This window comes from Hibiscus syriacus, unplaced genomic scaffold (genome assembly GCF_006381635.1).
Source record: "Hibiscus syriacus cultivar Baekdansim isolate YM2019G1 unplaced genomic scaffold, ASM638163v2 tig00111398_pilon, whole genome shotgun sequence".
In the NCBI taxonomy this organism is placed as follows: Eukaryota; Viridiplantae; Streptophyta; class Magnoliopsida; order Malvales; family Malvaceae; genus Hibiscus; species Hibiscus syriacus.
Window position 1 is genome coordinate 151,267 of NW_024063081.1, and position 18,968 is coordinate 170,234.

General features: G+C 36.1%; 2 protein-coding genes across 4 annotated transcripts; one reads left to right on the top strand and one right to left on the bottom strand.

The window, feature by feature from the left end:
* Positions 1–4,007: 4,007 nt before the first annotated feature.
* Positions 4,008–14,659, bottom strand: LOC120161359 (probable helicase CHR10). 3 transcript variants are annotated; one of them, XM_039171635.1, is made up of 17 exons: positions 14,411–14,659; positions 14,299–14,306; positions 14,116–14,194; positions 13,854–14,011; positions 13,588–13,719; positions 13,308–13,488; positions 12,854–12,986; positions 12,656–12,773; positions 8,401–8,490; positions 7,037–7,144; positions 6,778–6,960; positions 6,329–6,454; positions 5,604–6,256; positions 4,915–5,060; positions 4,674–4,826; positions 4,207–4,321; positions 4,008–4,131 (listed from the first exon to the last, which is right to left on the bottom strand). In XM_039171635.1, exons 1-17 carry the CDS (start codon positions 14,589–14,591, stop codon positions 4,113–4,115), a joined length of 2,583 nt encoding a protein of 860 aa, XP_039027566.1. In that variant the 5' UTR covers positions 14,592–14,659; the 3' UTR covers positions 4,008–4,112. The 3 variants fall into 3 exon arrangements, with proteins under 3 accessions (XP_039027566.1, XP_039027567.1, XP_039027568.1); XM_039171636.1 differs by lacking the exon at positions 14,299–14,306 and having other exon boundaries at positions 14,411–14,584; XM_039171637.1 differs by lacking the exons at positions 4,008–4,131; positions 4,207–4,321; positions 4,674–4,826; positions 4,915–5,060 and adding an exon at positions 5,211–5,355.
* An 876-nt stretch (positions 14,660–15,535) lies between these two features.
* On the top strand, positions 15,536–17,271 carry LOC120161360 (malate dehydrogenase, cytoplasmic-like). The gene is made up of 7 exons (XM_039171638.1): positions 15,536–15,709; positions 15,864–16,022; positions 16,107–16,282; positions 16,365–16,642; positions 16,712–16,847; positions 16,920–17,031; positions 17,108–17,271. Exons 1-7 carry the CDS (start codon positions 15,559–15,561, stop codon positions 17,200–17,202), a joined length of 1,107 nt encoding a protein of 368 aa, XP_039027569.1. The 5' UTR covers positions 15,536–15,558; the 3' UTR covers positions 17,203–17,271.
* Positions 17,272–18,968: the final 1,697 nt, after the last annotated feature.

Consider the following 18,968-nt stretch of genomic DNA (forward strand, 5'->3'; position numbering starts at 1 on the left):
ATTTCTTGCCATTAGCTGAGTTTGCTTACAATAATGGTTATCAGGCGAGTATTCGCATGGCACCGTACGAGGCTCTGTATGGACGTAGATGTCGTACTCCTATATGTTGGACAGAGTTACATGATAGAAAAACTTTGGGTCCAGATTTGGTTCGAGAAACTGAAGATACTGTCAGACTGATCCGTGATCGCTTAAGAGAGGCATTTGATAGGCAGAAGTCATACGCAGATAAGCGACGTAAGGATATCGAGTTTGAGGTTGAAGATCAGGTTTTTCTCAAGGTATCTCCATGGAAGAAGGTATTGAGATTTGGACGTAAAGGTAAACTGAGTCCGCGATTTATTGGGCCGTATCGTATTCTGAAGAAAGTGGACCTGTTGCTTATCAGCTTGAGTTGCCTTCCCAGCTCAGTCGTATTCATGATGTTTTTCATGTTTCTATGTTGAGGCGATACCGTCCAGATCCAGATCACATCATTCAGGTTGATGAGGTAGAGCTGAGACCTGATTTGTCATATGAGGAGGAGCCTGTTCAGGTTTAGAGAGGGATGAGCGAGTTCTTCGGAATAGGCGTATTCCAATGGTCAAAGTGCAGTGGAGTAATCGTAGACCCTCAGAAGCTACTTGGGAGACGTTGGAGTCAATGGAGCTTCAATTTCCGCATCTATTTTCATAAGTTAAATTTCGAGGACGAAATTTCTTGTAGAGGGGGAGAATTGTAACAACCCGGAAAATGGAAAAAAATATATAATTGTAATTTGAGGTTTTAATTAAGTTAATTGGTGAAATTTGAGGATTTAATTGGAAGTTTTAAAACTTGTAGCCTATTTTAAAAAAAGTGGAGGAAATTCAATGACCAATCACTTAATATTTCCAAGGAGTGTCGGCAGATTTTTTTCTTCTTATATGCGTGCAAATTGATTCTGGTTTCATAACAGAACAATTTGTTAAGTTTTTACCCCACGCACCTCAACTTCCGACGACGATTCTGACACCGTCCGAATTCCGATCGTCGTTTTGAAAGTACCATCGTGTTCGTTATCGAGTCAGGAACAATCCCCTCAATTTAATTGAAGCGAAACGCTGCCAAACGTCGTGAATTTCAAGTCAAAGCATCGACGTTTTTTTAAGCTCAATCGCCTAGAAAATCCTAAATTCATCGCCGATCGTTGCTCCTTTTACGACACCTCCCGCACCATCGTGTTCCTTGTGTCGTTCTGAGTCCGCCGGTGTCATCCTCGATCTCCGTTGACGGCGGCGCGTGGGGAGGTGGATCAGTCAAAGATTCGGCCGAGTCGAAATCGAGCTCTCCGCCGTTCAAAAATTTGAACCGATCTTTGTAAGTATCTCGAAATCGCTCAAAATAATTTTTAGAAATTTTTCCGTGATTTTTAGAGCCCCGGAGGATGTCGCACGCGCCCACACGCGCCGCTGCAGGCGAGTGAACGCTGGAAACCGGTTTTGACCGGTTTAACCGGTTTTGAACCGGTTTTGACCGGTTTGACCGGTCACGACCCGTTTACCCGTTTACCCGACCCGTTGACCCAACCCGACCCGTTGACCCGACCGGTGCTATTCTGGGAATTAATTCAGTTTTGGTGCTATTCTGGGAATTAATTCGAAATGGGTGCTATTTTGGTAATTTTTTAAAAAGGGTGCTATTTGTGTAAAATGTTTGACAGTTTGTTGACCTCCTTTGACCAGAACTTTGACCGGCTTTGACCAGCTATTAGACGACCTTTGTTTTCGACCAAGAATACCTATCCTGATAGTTTTCGACGTTCCGAATCCGTTTTTGGGGTCCGTTTTGCTAAATTCAAACCCGAAAGTCTCCAAATCGTCAGTCAACCCCGTTGACTTTAATTTTGACCAAGAATTCGAAAATTCGAAAGGTTATACTTTATATTTTTCGACGTCCTGAATTTGATTCCGAAGTCCGTTTTGCCAAATTCTGACACGAAATTCCCGAATCGAGCTTGTAAACCCAAAAGGCTTAATATTTTAATATTTTGATTATTTAAATGAGATTTGGTCAATGATTTATTCAATAAAATATTTTATGAAGGTACTCGTGTTTCACCTGAACAAGGATCAATTAGGTCCGGTATTATCCGTTCGTTAGATCAGCCTGAACCGCGTACTACGAGAATTACCCGTAGGTTTCTGTATATTATTTAAATAATATTTAGATTATTTATATTAGGATTCCAATATGGATTTTTTCAATTCGTAGGATCTAGCGCTGCAGCAGAACGTGATCGACAGACCCAGTAATAGGCTTCCCTATCTGATTTCTCAGACTGTTACAGGTGTGTTTCCCGACAGTGTTAATTATTTCTGTTTTAAAATATACATCTGAACATTATGTATATGACATCTGATTTGCCACATATTTCTGATATGAATTCTGGTTACGGTATTTTATACCGATCTTCTGAATATTGAATATTCGATATCTGAAATTCTGTATACTACTGACTTGTCTTCTGATTTCCGTATTTCTGTATATTATTGTTAAGCATGAACACTTTTATGTTTTAAAAATTTAATCATTGTTTTCATTCAAATACATTCATGAACATCTCCATCATTGGGGGGTATCGTTGAAGGAAGTATATCTGTAGGTTCCTCGGCTTTGTGCTCAGGGCCTTATTTGTTGTGTGGGCTGGGTGTATGGTTCTGGGGAACCTACACATTCTGTTGTGATGGGCTGGGGGTAGTGTTCATATTTTTTTTACGACATGATTGCATAAACCGACTTTACTGGAATATTTTTATCAGTATGTTTTTATATACACTGTATGGAACACACTGGGCTTTTTAGCTCATTCTGTAGTTTTTACCATTTTTCAGATAACAGCAGACCATAAGCTAGCAGATTTGGCATCAGGAGAAATCAACTATTTTATTTTGTACGAACATATATTTCTATATGTTTTTCGGTTATGTTTGGTGACATGTATTTTATTATCGTTTTGGACATATCTGTATTATTAATATTATGTTCTATATTATATTTAACGTACTATAAGTGGAAAAAAAAAACCTGAATGGGATATGTGACCACTTAGGTTTGGGTCTAACTCACAGACCGGGTCTAGGGGGTTACATGTTCAACTAAATCTTCATACCTACGTAATTAACGAGACAAAATCTCAACAATACTCGTATAAATCTTGTAGACCTTATTACATGTCAATTGTATCTGAAAATTGACAAAGTACCCAATAACATATCATAATTATGCTTAAGCTCATAATTCTCAATACTCGTATACATGGCCTCATAAGCTCGGTTTAATTCTAGAATAACTCTCAAACATCTTCATAATTAGAGCACTCACTTAGCTTTCTTAAGCTGACCTTTATTTTTCAATATCATTTGCAAAAATTTAACATTTGGAGGATTGGTGAGAAGTAAATACGAATGATCTTTAACAAGACATTTATCCAATTATATAATAAAATGGACTTTTGGACTTATTTAAAAGGTAGCGTAGGACTGATCGAGATTAGGTTTGATGTGTTTCATTTTGGACTTGTTTTCTATGAACTTTGATCTCTTTAATAAAGTTTTGTTATGATTTGGTGTGCTTGAGATGCATGAGATGTTTGATTTGTTTGCCAACATGAAGGTATTCTTTTTTATGTCGAGGTTCAAGCATTGAAATATAACACCCAAAAATTTCTGATTGACATGATTATAGTAAAGAAATATCAAAATTAAGGCAATGACTATTTGAAGAGATCTTAAAGTATTGAGGGGCAAAGTAGATACTTTTGCCAAATTTGGTTTACAATAGAATTTCCCCAAATTAAGCTTATGTGGTTATTGGGTATGATTCTCATAAATTTTCTAAAGTGCTAACAAGTTTTAAGGACTAAATTGTAAGGAAAAAAGATTAGGATCTCAAGTATACAATTTCAAAAAAGTCAATTTTTGGAATATGGAAATTTAGTTTGTTTCAAATTATAATTTATAAGTTCAAGAAATGCACTTTATACTACACATTCAGTCTTCCCCTAACGTCATGGAAGGAGATAAGTACACATCTTGTAACTTAAATTATGGCACACACGACTATGAAGGTCACAGTAATACTCATTCAGCAAGTTACCGACGGTAGTAATACCTGCAGAAGGTAAATGAAATTAGTTTACCATATGTCTGCAAAGGGGGAAATACATAGCAAGAGGGGGATGCATACACATATATCTTAACACCGTAAATGGAAGCATATTTTCTCATAAGTCGTTCCACGGTATACCACTGAGAACGATCCGATCTATCTTGATATCCGATACGTGGAATGTGTATAGATGCTGTTAAAAAGAAGGGAGAATACATTTAGATGGCTCCAAATGGTTGAAGCAAAAAAAAAACGTGGGTACTTCATAGCTGTAAATGAAAATCAAAATGATGCTTCGTCCCATAAGGTATTGGTTTGTTTTCAGACATTTCGGGCAGATGAAAGAAGTCATAGGTGCATGAAGGCAAAAGACTAGACAACTTAATCGCATCGTACAGGTAGTTTTACATGATGCAATAATCAAGTATATAAGACCAATAGAACAAAAGAGAGAAGAACATAATCTAACTTGAATTCTTTTAAGATGTAATATCAATCAATGATGACGAGGGGGATGTAAGATACATTAACTAAAAAGTCTCTACCAGAATTTTCAGCTGCTGAGAATGATGCCTTCGATAAACAGCGTTCCAAATCAGGCATTGAGATGTCACTACGGGGAACTTTATGTCTTGGATTATAAGATTGTACAACAGCCAAACCAACCCACAGTGGAGCATTATTTTCCTTGACATCCTCTGCATGGAAGAAAATGGATGAAGATTGAGAAAATCATAAACATGTACAATAACCAAAAAGGAGAATTCCCCAAGTTAGTTAGCTGACCATTGATTCTTATAAGATGGAGATCACCGAGATGAAGATCCTGAAACTCAGAAGCTTGTTCATATGCAACAGGAATACTAGCAGAAAGCTTTGCTAGAGCATCAAACATTCCACCACAACCCCAATTTCCAGAATTATCAATACAACTGTCGAATAGCATTAAACCAAAGATAAAAAGAACGATTTTAACTTCCTAGGCATTTAAATGGAAAAATATTGACAAGAGGCAGAAATTTAACTTTCTACGGACCTGCGCAAAAAAGAAATCCATAATTTGAAATATTAACATTAATATAATATGAGCACACTTCTAAGCTACCATGGTACATAAAAAAGGAGGGGGTGCACAATCACTTAAAATATTAAGGGAACAAGCTCACTTTCAAATGCTATGTAAAGTATTGAAGGTGCTCAAAAGAAAGAAGATGCAGATGATTTATTCTGCATTCAATGTTCAGAAATGCTTCAAAAAGGGTATTTGTAAATGAATTCCAACCATCACATATCGTGGCCATTTTAGCAACCAACAGTGCAGTGGTGGCTCACAATCTAACAGTATGTTTGATCATGGAGGAAATTACCCACCATCATTAGTCCTATAATGAGTATAATAATGAGAAGGCTAAGATGGATGACTAGTTGCCTACAAGAAACTAGCCTGAATTTTATAAAAAAAAAAAGAAACTAACCTGAATATTATAGCAGGCTCAGATGGACAAACTTTTGAGGGATCAGTACAATCACCATAGACAAAAAGAACAGAACCAGAATCTGACAGCATATCACCGTCCATTGGGCAAGGATCTTGGACAGAAAGTGAATGGTATCCATGAGCTTCCCACTTAGCCTTCTTCTTTTCCTCTTCCTTCTTCTTTGCAGCCTCCACTTTTAGATGCCTGTCGTCACCTTTCCTTCTACTTTCCAGCTCCATGATTTGATTATCACCTGACTGTGAGGCTACCTTGAATTTTTCAACCCAAGAGAGATATGAAGCCTCATCAAGAACAGGATCAGTACTGGAGGAACTCTCTCTCATAATAACATCATGGCCGTCCATCAAATCCCCTGCATTAATCTCAAACTTGCTATCATTCTTGCCTAATGTTTTTTCATAACGCATTGCAAGTACTTTCTCAGCCATAGCACTTAGCTCTGACGTCTTTAACTCATATGCTTCTTCATTATTGACCTCAGTCGGATCAAACATATGCAACCCAAATATGATGGATCGCAGATCACCCATTTCAGCTCCTGCCATTTCTTTCCCCTCCAGGTTCATGATATGATCTCCTACAACATTATGACTAAGCTGCAGCTTTCTTTCTGCTCTTCGCATAATGACCTGCATTTAGGCAGCCAAGTGCCAGAGGTTAGTATGCGGCCTTTACTTTAACTGGTATATATAAGATCTCACCTGTTCCACACTATGTTCTGTAACAAGGTTTATGGATAACACATGATTCATTTGGCCTATTCTATGTGCTCGCTGCAGAGCTTGCTTGTCTACCTGAGGATTCCAATCTTGCTCGTAGAATATAACCTGTGCTATCAATTGAAATTAGTTGTGTCAAGAACGTATGAATATAGCATTGGAAAAATAATGGTAAAATCTAGGATGTGCTTTAGAACAGCTTTAAGAGAATTTTAGATCCAGTTCCTCATCATTAATAGTTCCTTAATTGAAACACCAGTTTATACAATCAAATCTCCCATTATGGTTGCAAACACCCACATCACTTTACATAGTCAAATATGGCTTCAGAAATGAATTGAAGAAATATCCTAGCTCAAAATAATTGTAACAATTCCATACCACGAAAGTTGAGAAAGAATTCATCCAGGAATGGAAATGAGAAAACTCACAGTATCAGCAGTTACAAGATTCAAGCCAACACCCCCAGCTCTTGTAGAGATCAAGAAAAGAAAAGCAGCATTTTGGTCGGATTCTGATCGTTTGCTGAAATTTCTTATAGCAGCAAAGCGCTCTTCAGCTCGAATGGATCCATCAAGCCGCTCGTAGGAATATTTTCGCAACTCTAAAAAATCCTACATTGCAATTTAAATATACTATTCACAAAACACTAGCAATCAAGCAGAAGCATTACTGTTATGGATGACAAACCTGTAAAATGTCGAGCGTATGGGTCATCTGAGCAAAGAGAAGGACACGGTGCCCAGAATCATATAGTTTCTGAAGTAGTTGATCTAAAATCATAAGCTTCCCACTGGCCTGATCAGGAAATTTTAAGAGAGTAATGGGTGTACTCTAAACTGTAAGTCAACTCTTTCACCCATAGCAATAGGAGTTGTGAAGGTAAAAGAAGAATTTTTTCACATATTCTGTTTTATATTATTTTTTTCTCTTACAAGTATTATAGTCTTGACCAATGTTATTAAAACCGGACCGGACCGGCCGGTTCGACTGGTTGAACCGTGAACCGGTGGACTGTCCGGTCCGGTTAACTCTCAAAACCGGATTAGCACAGAACCGGTAAAGAACCGGCTGAAAACCGGGAAAACCGGGGTGAACCGGCTGAAAACCGGCAAAACCGGTTTGAACCACAGGTTCACTTTTTTTCTTTAAAAAAAATTAAACCAAACAACGTCGTTTGTTCAACGAGCCGAGTCAAATTCGAGTATTGCTGAGCTCGACTCGAACTCGAAAACTTTAAAAGTAAGCTCAACTCGACTCAAAAACTCACGAGCTAAAAATTATCAACTCGAAATATAATATTAAAACTTGAAATCGAAAAGGCTCGAACTCAAAAAAAAATTTAGAAATTCGATTGAAGCCTAAAATTTGAGCTCAATTGAAGCCTAAAATTTGAGCTCAATTGAAGCGAAAGAATAGTTCGCTTTGTGCTCACCAAAAGGCTCCATGATTTTGAATGTCAAATTACCTCTATTATTTATAGAAGTAAGTTGGGATGCTCTTCTATGTTTCTTAGCCATGTGAGATTGTTTTATTCTCATATTTTTACTCTTTAAACTTTTGGGATACTCTTCTATGTTTCTTAGCCATGTGGGATTGTTTTTTTTAAAACAATTAAACCAAATGACATCATTTGTTATGATTTTTTTAAACCCTAATTTTATTTTTTTGATTATAGTTATATAATTATATTTATTATTTAATATGTTTTACCTTAAATATTATGTTGTAGTTGATTTGAATCATTTTGTTTCACTTGATTTTATGGTTTTTCATTTATACATGTTATGACTTGTGATATTTTTATACCTTTTAATATTGTAAACTTAAAAAAAGTGTTACATATATATTAATATTGCTTTGAATATTATGTAAAATTAAAAAAATATATTATTTTATATAAAATCCGGTTCAACCGCGGTTGAACCCGGTTGAACCAGTGAACCAATACCCTCACCGATTCAATGTCCGGTCCGATTTTGAAAACATTGGTCTTGACACAAAAAAAAAACTTATTTAAACTCTTTGCAAAGCTATATGCAACAATGCAATACCTGAACTAGGTGTTCACCCTCTTCATATGGCTCAGGCTCAATGCCAGGGAAGAGGTACGGGTGGCTACATGCTTTTCTTAGCTGAATTACCTATCCAATAAAAGTGTAAACATTATAAAATAGAGCAGAAGAAAAACAAAAATCGTCGGAAAGCATTTAGGATGCAAAATAACTTTTGATGAGCGATAATGAACAAGACATCTGAGCATCAAATTAATCAACTACTTTTTTAAAGATGAAAGTGTAGAAAACATACAAGTCTGTTATTTTTATTCTTGTGTACATTCAATAGAACATATTACATATTTATATACAAATTATGCCTTTAAACTAGGAAACTCTAAGAAAGGAAACTAATCCTAGGAGATGTAATCCCTTGAAATAAGGGATTGAAAAACAAAAAATAATTACAGAATCTCTTAACTTAAGGGATTGACAACTCATTTCTATAATTCCTACACTCCCCCTCAAACTGGTGTATATATATATTTGAATGACATCTCATCAAAAGTCACTCGTGGAAGGGTTTTGGTGAAGATATCTGCCAGTTGTTTCTTCGTCGGAATGTACTGCAGTTTTGCAACTCCATTGTTGACCTTCTCGTAAATAAAATGTCTGTCTATCTCAATGTGTTTCGTTCTATCATGCTGCACTGGGTTTTTTGCTATACTCATAGTTGATTGGCTGTCACTAAAAATCTCAAAATTCTTCTTGTCATCTAAGTCCAGTTCTGTGAGCAGTCTTTTAATCCACATTCCTTCACATATTCCGAGAGCCATTGCTCTAAACTCTGACTCAGCACTACTTCGAGAGACAACAATTTTGTTTCTTACTTCTCCAAGTCACCAAATTACCCCAAACGTAGGTACAGTAGCCACTAACTGACCTTCTATCAGTTAATTCACCTCCCCAGCTTGCATCCGTATAAACCTTCACTATTCTGTCTTGATTTTTTCTAAATATAAGTCCAGCTCCTGGGGTAAATTTCAAGAACCTTAAAATTCTGTTTAACAACTTCCAAATGTTCTTCTCGAGGATCACTCATATGTTGGCTGACAATGCTCACTGAGTATGCAATATCAGGCCTGGTCAGTGAAAGGTAGATTAACTTCCCAACTAACCTTTGGTAGGTTTCCTTGTTTACTGGATTTCCAGTCATTTCCTTGCAAAATTTCAAGCCTGACTCCATTGGAGTTTCAACTGGTTTGAAGTCGAGCATCCCAGTTTCTGTAAGAAGATCCAAAACATACTTACGCTGGTTTATGACCAGCCCTTCCTCAGACCTTGCAACTTCCATACCCAGGAAATACCTCATACTCCCTAAATCCTTGGTTTCAAACTCCTTTGCAAGATTCATCTTTAGCTTTTCTATTTCTTCTATATCACTACCAGTTATAATCATATCATCTACATAGACAATTAGGAGGGTTATCTTACCACTCGGTGTAATTTTTCTGAATAATGTGTGATCCGCTTGGCTTTGTTTGAAACCATTATGTGTCATAGCCTTAGCAAATCGATCAAACCAAACCCTGGGAGACTGTTTTAAGCCATATAAGGATTTATTGAGCTTGCACACAGTTTTCTTAGTGACCTTTCCTTCTAATCCGGGGGGACCTCCATGTATACCTCTTCTTCAAGGTTCCCATTCAGAAAAGCATTTTTTATGTCCAGCTGATGCAATTTCCAGTCCATGTTAACAGCTACTGATAACAATATTCTGATGGTATTCAATTTTGCAACCGGTGCAAAAGTCTCCTGGTAGTCGATGCCATAGGACTGAGAAAAACCTTTAGCAACCAGCCTTGCCTTGTATCTTTCCACACTCCCATCCGAATGATATTTGACTGTGAATATCCACCTGCATCCAACAACTCTCTTCCCTTTTGGCAAATCTGTCAAACTCCATGTCTTATTCTTTTGCAACGCTTTTATCTCTTCTTCCATAGCCTTTTTCCACTCAGGAGATTAAAATGCTTCTGTCACATTTCTTGGGATTTTTACAGTGTTAATGCTGGCAATGAAGACCCTAAAATTAGACTGTAATTTCTTATATGCAACATACTTATTTATGGGATGAGCAATGCATTTTCTTACCCCCTTCCTAATAGCAATAGGAAAGTCATCAAGATCAACAGTAGTAGCCTCTTGGTAACCATCATTACCTTCTGTTTCAGTTGCAACAGGATCCGAATCTGGTTCTTGGCAAATGCTAGGCTGACTGATTTCTTCAGCATCTTTCCTTCTTCTTGAGTAAACACTGAGTTGTTTTGGTTGGGGAGTTATGGTTTCAGGGTCATTGTTAGGTGCATTTTTTGTAGTGGTGGAAGGTGTTTTGCACGGACTAGAGTGCTGAGATAAGGAGGAAGGTAATTCATCAGAGTTATTTAGGTTATTCCCATCACCCTCCCTAAGAACTGGGACAGTGCTAGCCGGCTTCAGTAATAGGTAAGAAAATGATAGGCTGTAAAGAAATATCGGTTTGAACAGGCTGAAATTCCTTGTAACTCTCTCCCTGAATTTCCGTTCCTGAAAAATAAGGTTGGTTTTCAAAAAATGTAACATCAAAGGAGACATAGGTCTTTTTTGTGGAAGGTGAGTAACACTTGTAACCCTTCTGACTCGAAGAATAGCCCAAGAACACACACTTTATGGACCTAGGATCTAATTTCCCTCTGTTGTGGATATGAACAAAGGCTGTACACCCAAACACCCGAGGAGAAAGACTTGAGTTTAAATGTTTAAAATAGGGATACAGCTGAAACAGAACCTTAGTAGGAATTTTGAAATCTAAGGTCTTACTTGGCATTCTATTGATGAGGTAAGTGGCTGTAAGAAAAACTTCCCCCCAAAGATACTTAGGAGCATTAGCAGCAAACATAAGAGACCTAGTAACCTCTAGAAGATGTCTATTTTTCCTTTCTGCAACCCCGTTTTGTTGAGGTGTGTTGACACAAGAAGTAAGGAACAAGCTGTTGTCTCTCGAAGCAGTGTTGAGTCACATTTGTAGGCTTGGTTGTCATACTGCTCAAAATCTGCTGCAGTTCTTCTATCTGTTTCTTGTTAAAACTGCTTGAGGAATCATCTTGAGAGACAATATGAGACTCCTTTTGAAACCTGGACCGTGTGGGCTGCCAATCAGCTGGTTTTCCGTGCAGCTTCCAACATTGATCTATCATATGGCCTGGCTTCTTACAATGTTCACACCAAAGGCGATTTTTCCTCTGTTGCTTTGAAAATTTGAAATCTGAAGTCTGAAAATCAGATTGAGAGGGGCTGGTCTGGGAAGTGATTTCGAATGCTGAGGGATCCGGATTAGCCATAAAAAAATAGAGTTGAATAGGAATTGATTTAAAGAGAAGCGGAAATCGGATTGATCGCTCTAACCTGATACCATGTAGAAAACAGACTGTGTAGAAAACAGACTGTAGAAAACAGACAAATCTGTTATTTTTATTCTTGTGTACATTCAGTAGAACATATTACATATTTATATACAAATTATGCCTCTAAACTAGGAAACTCTAAGAAAGGAAACTAATCCTAGGAGATGTAATCCCTTGAAATAAGGGAAAAAAAAAAAATTACATAATCTCTTAACTTAAGGGATTGACAACTCATTTCTATAATTCCTACAGAAAGAAATAGGGGCGTGGCAAGAAATAAAGGAATGCCTTGAGAATTTGATGCCCTAAAATGGGCTATTATATCCAACAGATAGAAGATCCTAGAACTATAATTTGAGCAGCATCTCTAGGACTTGAGGCAGACGTATATATAACAACTGTTACATGAGAAAAAGCACCAGTTAATAGGGGTAGAAATAGGAGTAGAATTGGTATTACATTAGAAAAGAAATTATTTAGAACGGTTAACAGTAAGAGCAGAACAGAGAAAAAATTATTTAGAAGAGTTAACAATCTGTAACTACATTAATGATTAACATTAAATCACCATGTAATAAGTTTGTTGGATCTATCAACACAATAGCTACCACTCTCCAATACCTCGGGAGGCAGCTTCTTCCGGTAGTTGAATAATATTGGTCATTAATAAGATTTCAATAACGCAAAAGGAAGCATAGTATATTGACAACTGAAATATGAACTTCCAGAAAGAGACACGAGGTGACTTATAAAATGATTAAGAAATGCAGGAACAGTAGCCTGGGATTAACTAATATTTCATATTACAACATAAATGTAAAAGTTTATAAGAGAACATCAAAGCTAAAAAGTTAGAAAATCTAACATACAATATTTTGTAATGATTGATGGCTAGACGATCCAGAAGACAAAGCAAGAAGTTTTGGAAGCTCCTTTCTTAGTATTGAAGTATACACCTTCTTTTGCAGGCTAATTAATGGAGCCAACCTAAAATAACAAATAAGTAAATAAGCACATTAGCATTTGTAACTTATAAGTTTCTCAAAAATTCAATAGAGAGAACTTACACAGTAATCTCAGTAAGAGAAGGGAGTACTAGATTTCCTGACTCAATAAGTTTGGATTTTGTCCGTCGAAGCATAAAGGCTTGCAATATATATTTTAAACTCTTAAATAGCTCCTTGGACTTGGATGTACTATCTGGTAAAAGGAGGTCAGAGAAGGTGTAAGACATGTGCCATAAATCTCCTTATATCCTTGTAGAAGCCAACAATAAGGTAAGTATGCCGTAATAGGCATTATGTGATTTGCAGGTCCTCAAAAGTCATAAATGCTTGATTTCAAAAAAGAAGCGGATATAAGAATAGGTTTCAGTCCATGAAAACCCAAAGCTTAAAAATGAGGGAAACAAGAGTATCAAACACTAGATTCGAAGGCATATGCCATGCTCTGAAAGGACAAAACACCGATTCAGATGAGGTCTAAAGTTAGATAACCTATAGAGTAAATAACAAACACAACCTGATGAAATATCTCCAGCTTCTTTGAATAAAGAAAGAAACTGGTTTAGGGTCCCAAACACTGAGGGCATACAAAAATGCATCAGAGCCCAGAGTTCAGTGAGATTGTTCTGAACAGGTGTACCGGTCATCAACAGCCGTCTTGGCATAAGAAACCTATCGTTAAGGACATTATACAGAACCTGTCAAGATCTACAAATTAGAATGTCTTGTTTAACCAACTAGATCAGACATGATATGTAGAAGAACGTGAAAGATATATCTTTCTATCTTGACCATACACTGGAAGGATTTTTAAGCCTTTGAGCTTCATCTATTACAGCATAATGCCAGGGTATTTGAGAGAGAAAATTTTGATCCTTCAACGCTATGTCATATGTTGTCAAGAGCACATCAAAGGGTAAGGACAAATCCTACAAATAAAGGGGAAAATTCCTCAAACATGTTGGTAAAGATGTTTCAAACTTTCAATATACTGAGTAACATAATATAACCACTAGTTGGCCAGATTTCAAACATAATGTAAATCACATAGCAAGAAACTCACAGTTGTTGATGGCTTATCTTTCACATGCTTATATATAGTCTTGCGTAGACTTCGCCGGATCTCTTTCTCTCCAACATACCTAAGAACTTCTAATTTAGGAGCGAATTTAACAATCTCTGACACCCAGCCATCTGTTACACTTAATGGGCAAAGCACCACTACAAAATAATTCGACAATAATGAGAAATCAACTTACAAATTAGAACAAAAAGCCCCCAGCCACCCTAAAATTCTTAAAATCAAACCAAAAGCTTGAACTCACAAAATGGACCTGGTGACTTCCGATGGAGCTTCAAATAGCTCAAGAAGGAAATAGCTTGAAGAGTTTTCCCCAATCCCATCTGTCAACCATTTTCAAATTACGGAAATTATTATCTAAGATAGTTTAGCAGGAAAATAACGGTTAAGTTTACACATTTCAATTCAATTTTGAAATAAAGAACACCTCATCTCCTGCAATACAAGTTCAAGAAACAAAAAATGATACATTAGAATCTAAAATTTTGAAAGAAAACGAAAAGAACTAAAAGCACAACAAAGGAGAAAAAAATACTTACCAAGAACGACGTTGACGCCGAGAACATATCTCCTAATAAGCCACGACACTCCCTCGACTTGGTGTGGTTTCAGCGTCGCGGTGACTCCAAAATCTGCACAATCCACCGCCTCGTCCCCGGCGCGTGCATCGCACTCAACAATGATTTTGGCCGCGGCTTTAAGCCTCTGTTCGTAGTTCATGTTCCGCTTTGTAGCAATTTTGTTGCTCTGAAATTATGAGGAGCTTCTGGGTTTAATATTTGGCGGCGGATTTCAAGAATGTTTAAAAGCGTGGGAGGAAAGCGTCGATACACGTGGCAGCGTTCCAGGTTCATTGGGTCTGGAGCATTTTTATATGGGTTAATTATATTAAGGGTAAACTACAGGTTAGTAACCAAACAATCATAGTTGTTTTTTTTGTCACCTAACCTTTTTTTCTTCAAAATCACAACTAACGTTGTCTTTTGATTTTATTTTGATCATCTGTTGTTAAAAAAAATTAACATGATTTTGATATGTCACCATAAGGTAAAGTCATTTCATCATTGAAATTTTCTTAAAAATTGTCACATTAGCATTTTTGTTAATTTCTACAATAGGTGATCAAAATGAAATCAAAACGTAATATTAAGTATGATTTTAAAGAGATAATAGTTAGATGATCAAAACAGAACAAAAGTAATAATTTGATAATAAATATAGCTTAGCCTTATATTAAATGGCTCAAACTTTAAATTGAATTTAAAATTTTAAGATATTTTAATTGATTTTTAAAAATATTGTATCTATAATGTATTCCCTCTTCCTTTAGCAGCAGAGCTGGTTCATGCGAAAGAAGTTATTATATCTCAGTTTGCCAGTATAGAAAGAAAAAAAAAACCATCTTTGCACGTTTAGTTGTTAATGAAAGCAAGCAAGCAATGCTATTTTAATTATGTTCTTTGTCCTTCACCCATATTCTTCACAATCATTTGGAAGGTAGATTCTTTTCTTCACAGTAGAGAGCTTGTCGTGCTGGTTTTTTGCATTCCTTGTACACTTCCTTTAGCATCTGGTTTCCTCGTTGTGATTATCACTGTGGATTCTCATGCCAATGATACCATATATACGTTGTCTTGAATTCAACATAGGCCTTTGTAATTGTAGTAGTGTTTGGTTTTCTGGAAACATGGAGATGGAGCAAGAGCATGTTATTTTGCTTCAGAAAATCTTGGTTGTTCTATTTTCTGTGGCTTTGTTCTGGAAGATAATTAAGCATATGTGTGGCCTGTTGAACATAGAAAAGGAGCCTGTAACGGTACTCGTTACCGGCGCTGCAGGCAAGCTTGAACCAGTTCTTATCTTTTTTTTTCTTTTATCAAATGACTGCATTGCATACAGATACTTACGTCGAATATGCATGGTAGATGATTTTGCAGATAATCATAAATATTAAATTTGTATGTAGCTCAATCGGTAGATTTTCTGCAACAGGGCAAATTGGCTATGCTCTTGTTCCTATGATTGCCAGAGGGTTGATGTTAGGCCCTGAGCAGCCTGTAATTATTCACATGCTTGATATCGAACTAGCAGCTGAAGCCTTGAATGGAGTCAAAATGGAACTGATTGATGCTGCCTTTCCTCTTCTCAAGGGTACATGTCTCATGACTCTCATTTGTTGTTGCGCTTTCTTCGTCTATGTTTTCTTCTGATTTATATTCGAATTGTCTTGAAAAGGTGTTGTTGCGACGACAGACGTTACTGAAGCCTGTCAAGGCGTCAATATAGCCGTCATGCTTGGCGGATTCCCGCGGAAGGAAGGCATGGAAAGGAAGGACGTAATGTCTAAAAACGTAGCGATTTATAAGGCTCAAGCTTCAGCCTTAGATCAGCATGCTGCCCCTGACTGCAAGGCGAGAAAAGAAGTTTAATTACCAATGCAAATTGTCTTGAGATTTATATCAGATTGATGTATGAGTAGTTCTTATCATGCAGGTGTTAGTTGTTGCCAATCCAGCAAACACCAATGCACTTATTTTGAAAGAATTTGCGCCTTCGATCCCGGATAAAAACATCACTTGCCTTACCCGTCTCGATCATAACAGAGCATTAGGCCAAATCTCCGAGAAGCTAAATGTTCATGTTAGTGAGGTGAAGAACGTTATCATATGGGGCAATCACTCATCAACTCAATATCCGGATGTTAATCATGCAACCGTAAAAACCGCCAATGGAGAGAGGCCTGTTAGAGTTGCAATAGCTAATGATAACTGGTATTCTCTTCGTATTAACAATTTTCTGCAATATGTTTATGATTCATTAACGTAAATATTCTTCTCTAGGTTGAACACCGAGTTCATTACCACGGTGCAGCAGCGGGGAGCGGCCATTATCAAAGCTCGCAAGCTATCGAGTGCATTATCTGCTGCAAGTGCTGCTTGTGATCATATACGTGATTGGGTGCTTGGAACTCCCAAGGTGGTTAATCTTTCATTTGCATTGTTGTTGCATCGAGAGCTTCATTATTTACTTTTTGGGTCATTTGTTCAGGGAACATGGGTGTCCATGGGAGTGTGTTCTGAAGGGTCATATGGAATTAAGGCTGGCATTATTTACTCCTTCCCAGTTACATGTGAGAAAGGAGAATGGTCCATTGTTAAGGGTAAGTTCCATTTGCTTTACTTGAGATTCAAGCATGCATTTGCTTTATTTTGAGAATATTTCATTGGAAATGGAAGGGCTGAAGATAGACCAGTTGTCGAGGGAAAAGATGGATGCAACGGCCAGAGAGCTTATGGAGGAGAAAACACTTGCCTATTCTTGCCTTCATTGATTACTCATGTCGAATAACTAAACTCGTGAAAATAATATTTGTAATAATAATAAAGCCACAACTCCTTCAAAAATCTTTATCCAGCCCAACTTCTCTGTGATTATTTGCTTTGGACTTTTTTCTTTATATATTAAACAAAATTTTCATTAAGTTCATATAAGCATTATAATCTATGTCTCATTAAATCTATTCATTATTAATTTTTTTGTTAAATCTTTTAATTTTAACTTATTATTATTTAAAATTTACAATTGATAAAAATATAAAAAAATATATTTTAAAAATCTTAAATCAAGTAGTTTTTAATTATATATTTTATGAAATTTAATTTATAAATTAAATTATAAAATATCATGTTAAGGGAATAAATTTATAAAATTTTAAAGGACGAAAATATATTTTCAATAGAAAATATAAAAACATATCTAAAATATATAAGAATTTAAAATTTTTAAAAGACAAATCCCTCTACCCAATTCTTTAATTTCATCCCTTCTTATAACCACAGTAATTTGTAAAAGACGATCTATATGGGTGAACATTATGTCTAGGATTCTACCATGGAGGGTTATTATTATTCCTAACTCAAGTTTCATAACTTAATAATGTATACTCACTCATTTCGATATATTTGTTTTAATTTTAATATTTTAAAGAACATAATATTTTTATGGTAAAATATACAAATGGTTTTTAGACTATAAAATATTGCTTTTTTGAATCCCAACTATCAAAAGTAACAAAATGGTCATCCGACTATAGGAAGTTGTTTTTATTGAATATCTCAACTATTAAAAGTTACAAAATGGTCACTCGACTATTCATTATGTTTCAAACTAGTCCTTTTCCGTTAAAAGTTTTGATCTGCTTCGTCCTAACTAATCCGAGTCGACCCACTTCGCACACTTAGTTTTGGAGGGTAAGTTTTCCAGTGGAAATTTTTAGCATACACAAGAAGTCGACCTTGAGACTTACTTAAGCGATATCAAGATGCTTACCACTTGAACCAATCCTATTGATTGTAAAATTTAAAATTTTCAATCATATATTTTACTACTAATACCATAAAAATAAATTCAAGGACATTTAATGGTTATACAAATATGGTTATTTTATGTAACCACTATTAACTGCGAAAATGTTTGAATAGTTATGGGAGAAAATTTTATTAAATATCGTCCCTTAATAATTATTCTTGGAGAAGACACATGAAACACTGAACGTCTTCTAAATAGCTCGGAAAGACGCACGATATACTGGCGTCTTCTTCTTCTTCCTCTTGAAGTTAACACTCTGTACATGGCCCTTGTGTCAGCAAGCTGAGCTGTCCTTGCTCCCAAAAACGTCGTGTACTCTCGTCATCTTTCCCAAAGACGTCGTGTAATCTCACCGTCTTCCACAAACACTATAGATATCACCCTAGTTGAAAAAATAAAGTCTTGGATACAATATATGGGAAAAATCTTTTTTTCAGTTGCATTATTTGCGCAATTTTACACACATCAATATAAAATGTCAATACAAAATTTATATATATTTTATTTAATTATTGATATATAATTTATTAATCAACTAATATGAATCGGATATTATAAAGAATTATCTATAGAAACAGTAGTCCTCTCAATCCAATTTTCTTTATTTACAATACCAAAATTGCAACTTAACCTTACCAAAAATCCGTGTGACACAAATCTTAAACTGGTATTGGTTTTTTTTTTTTACTTAACAACCTTTTCCTTCATACCGTATTGGTTTTTGAAACT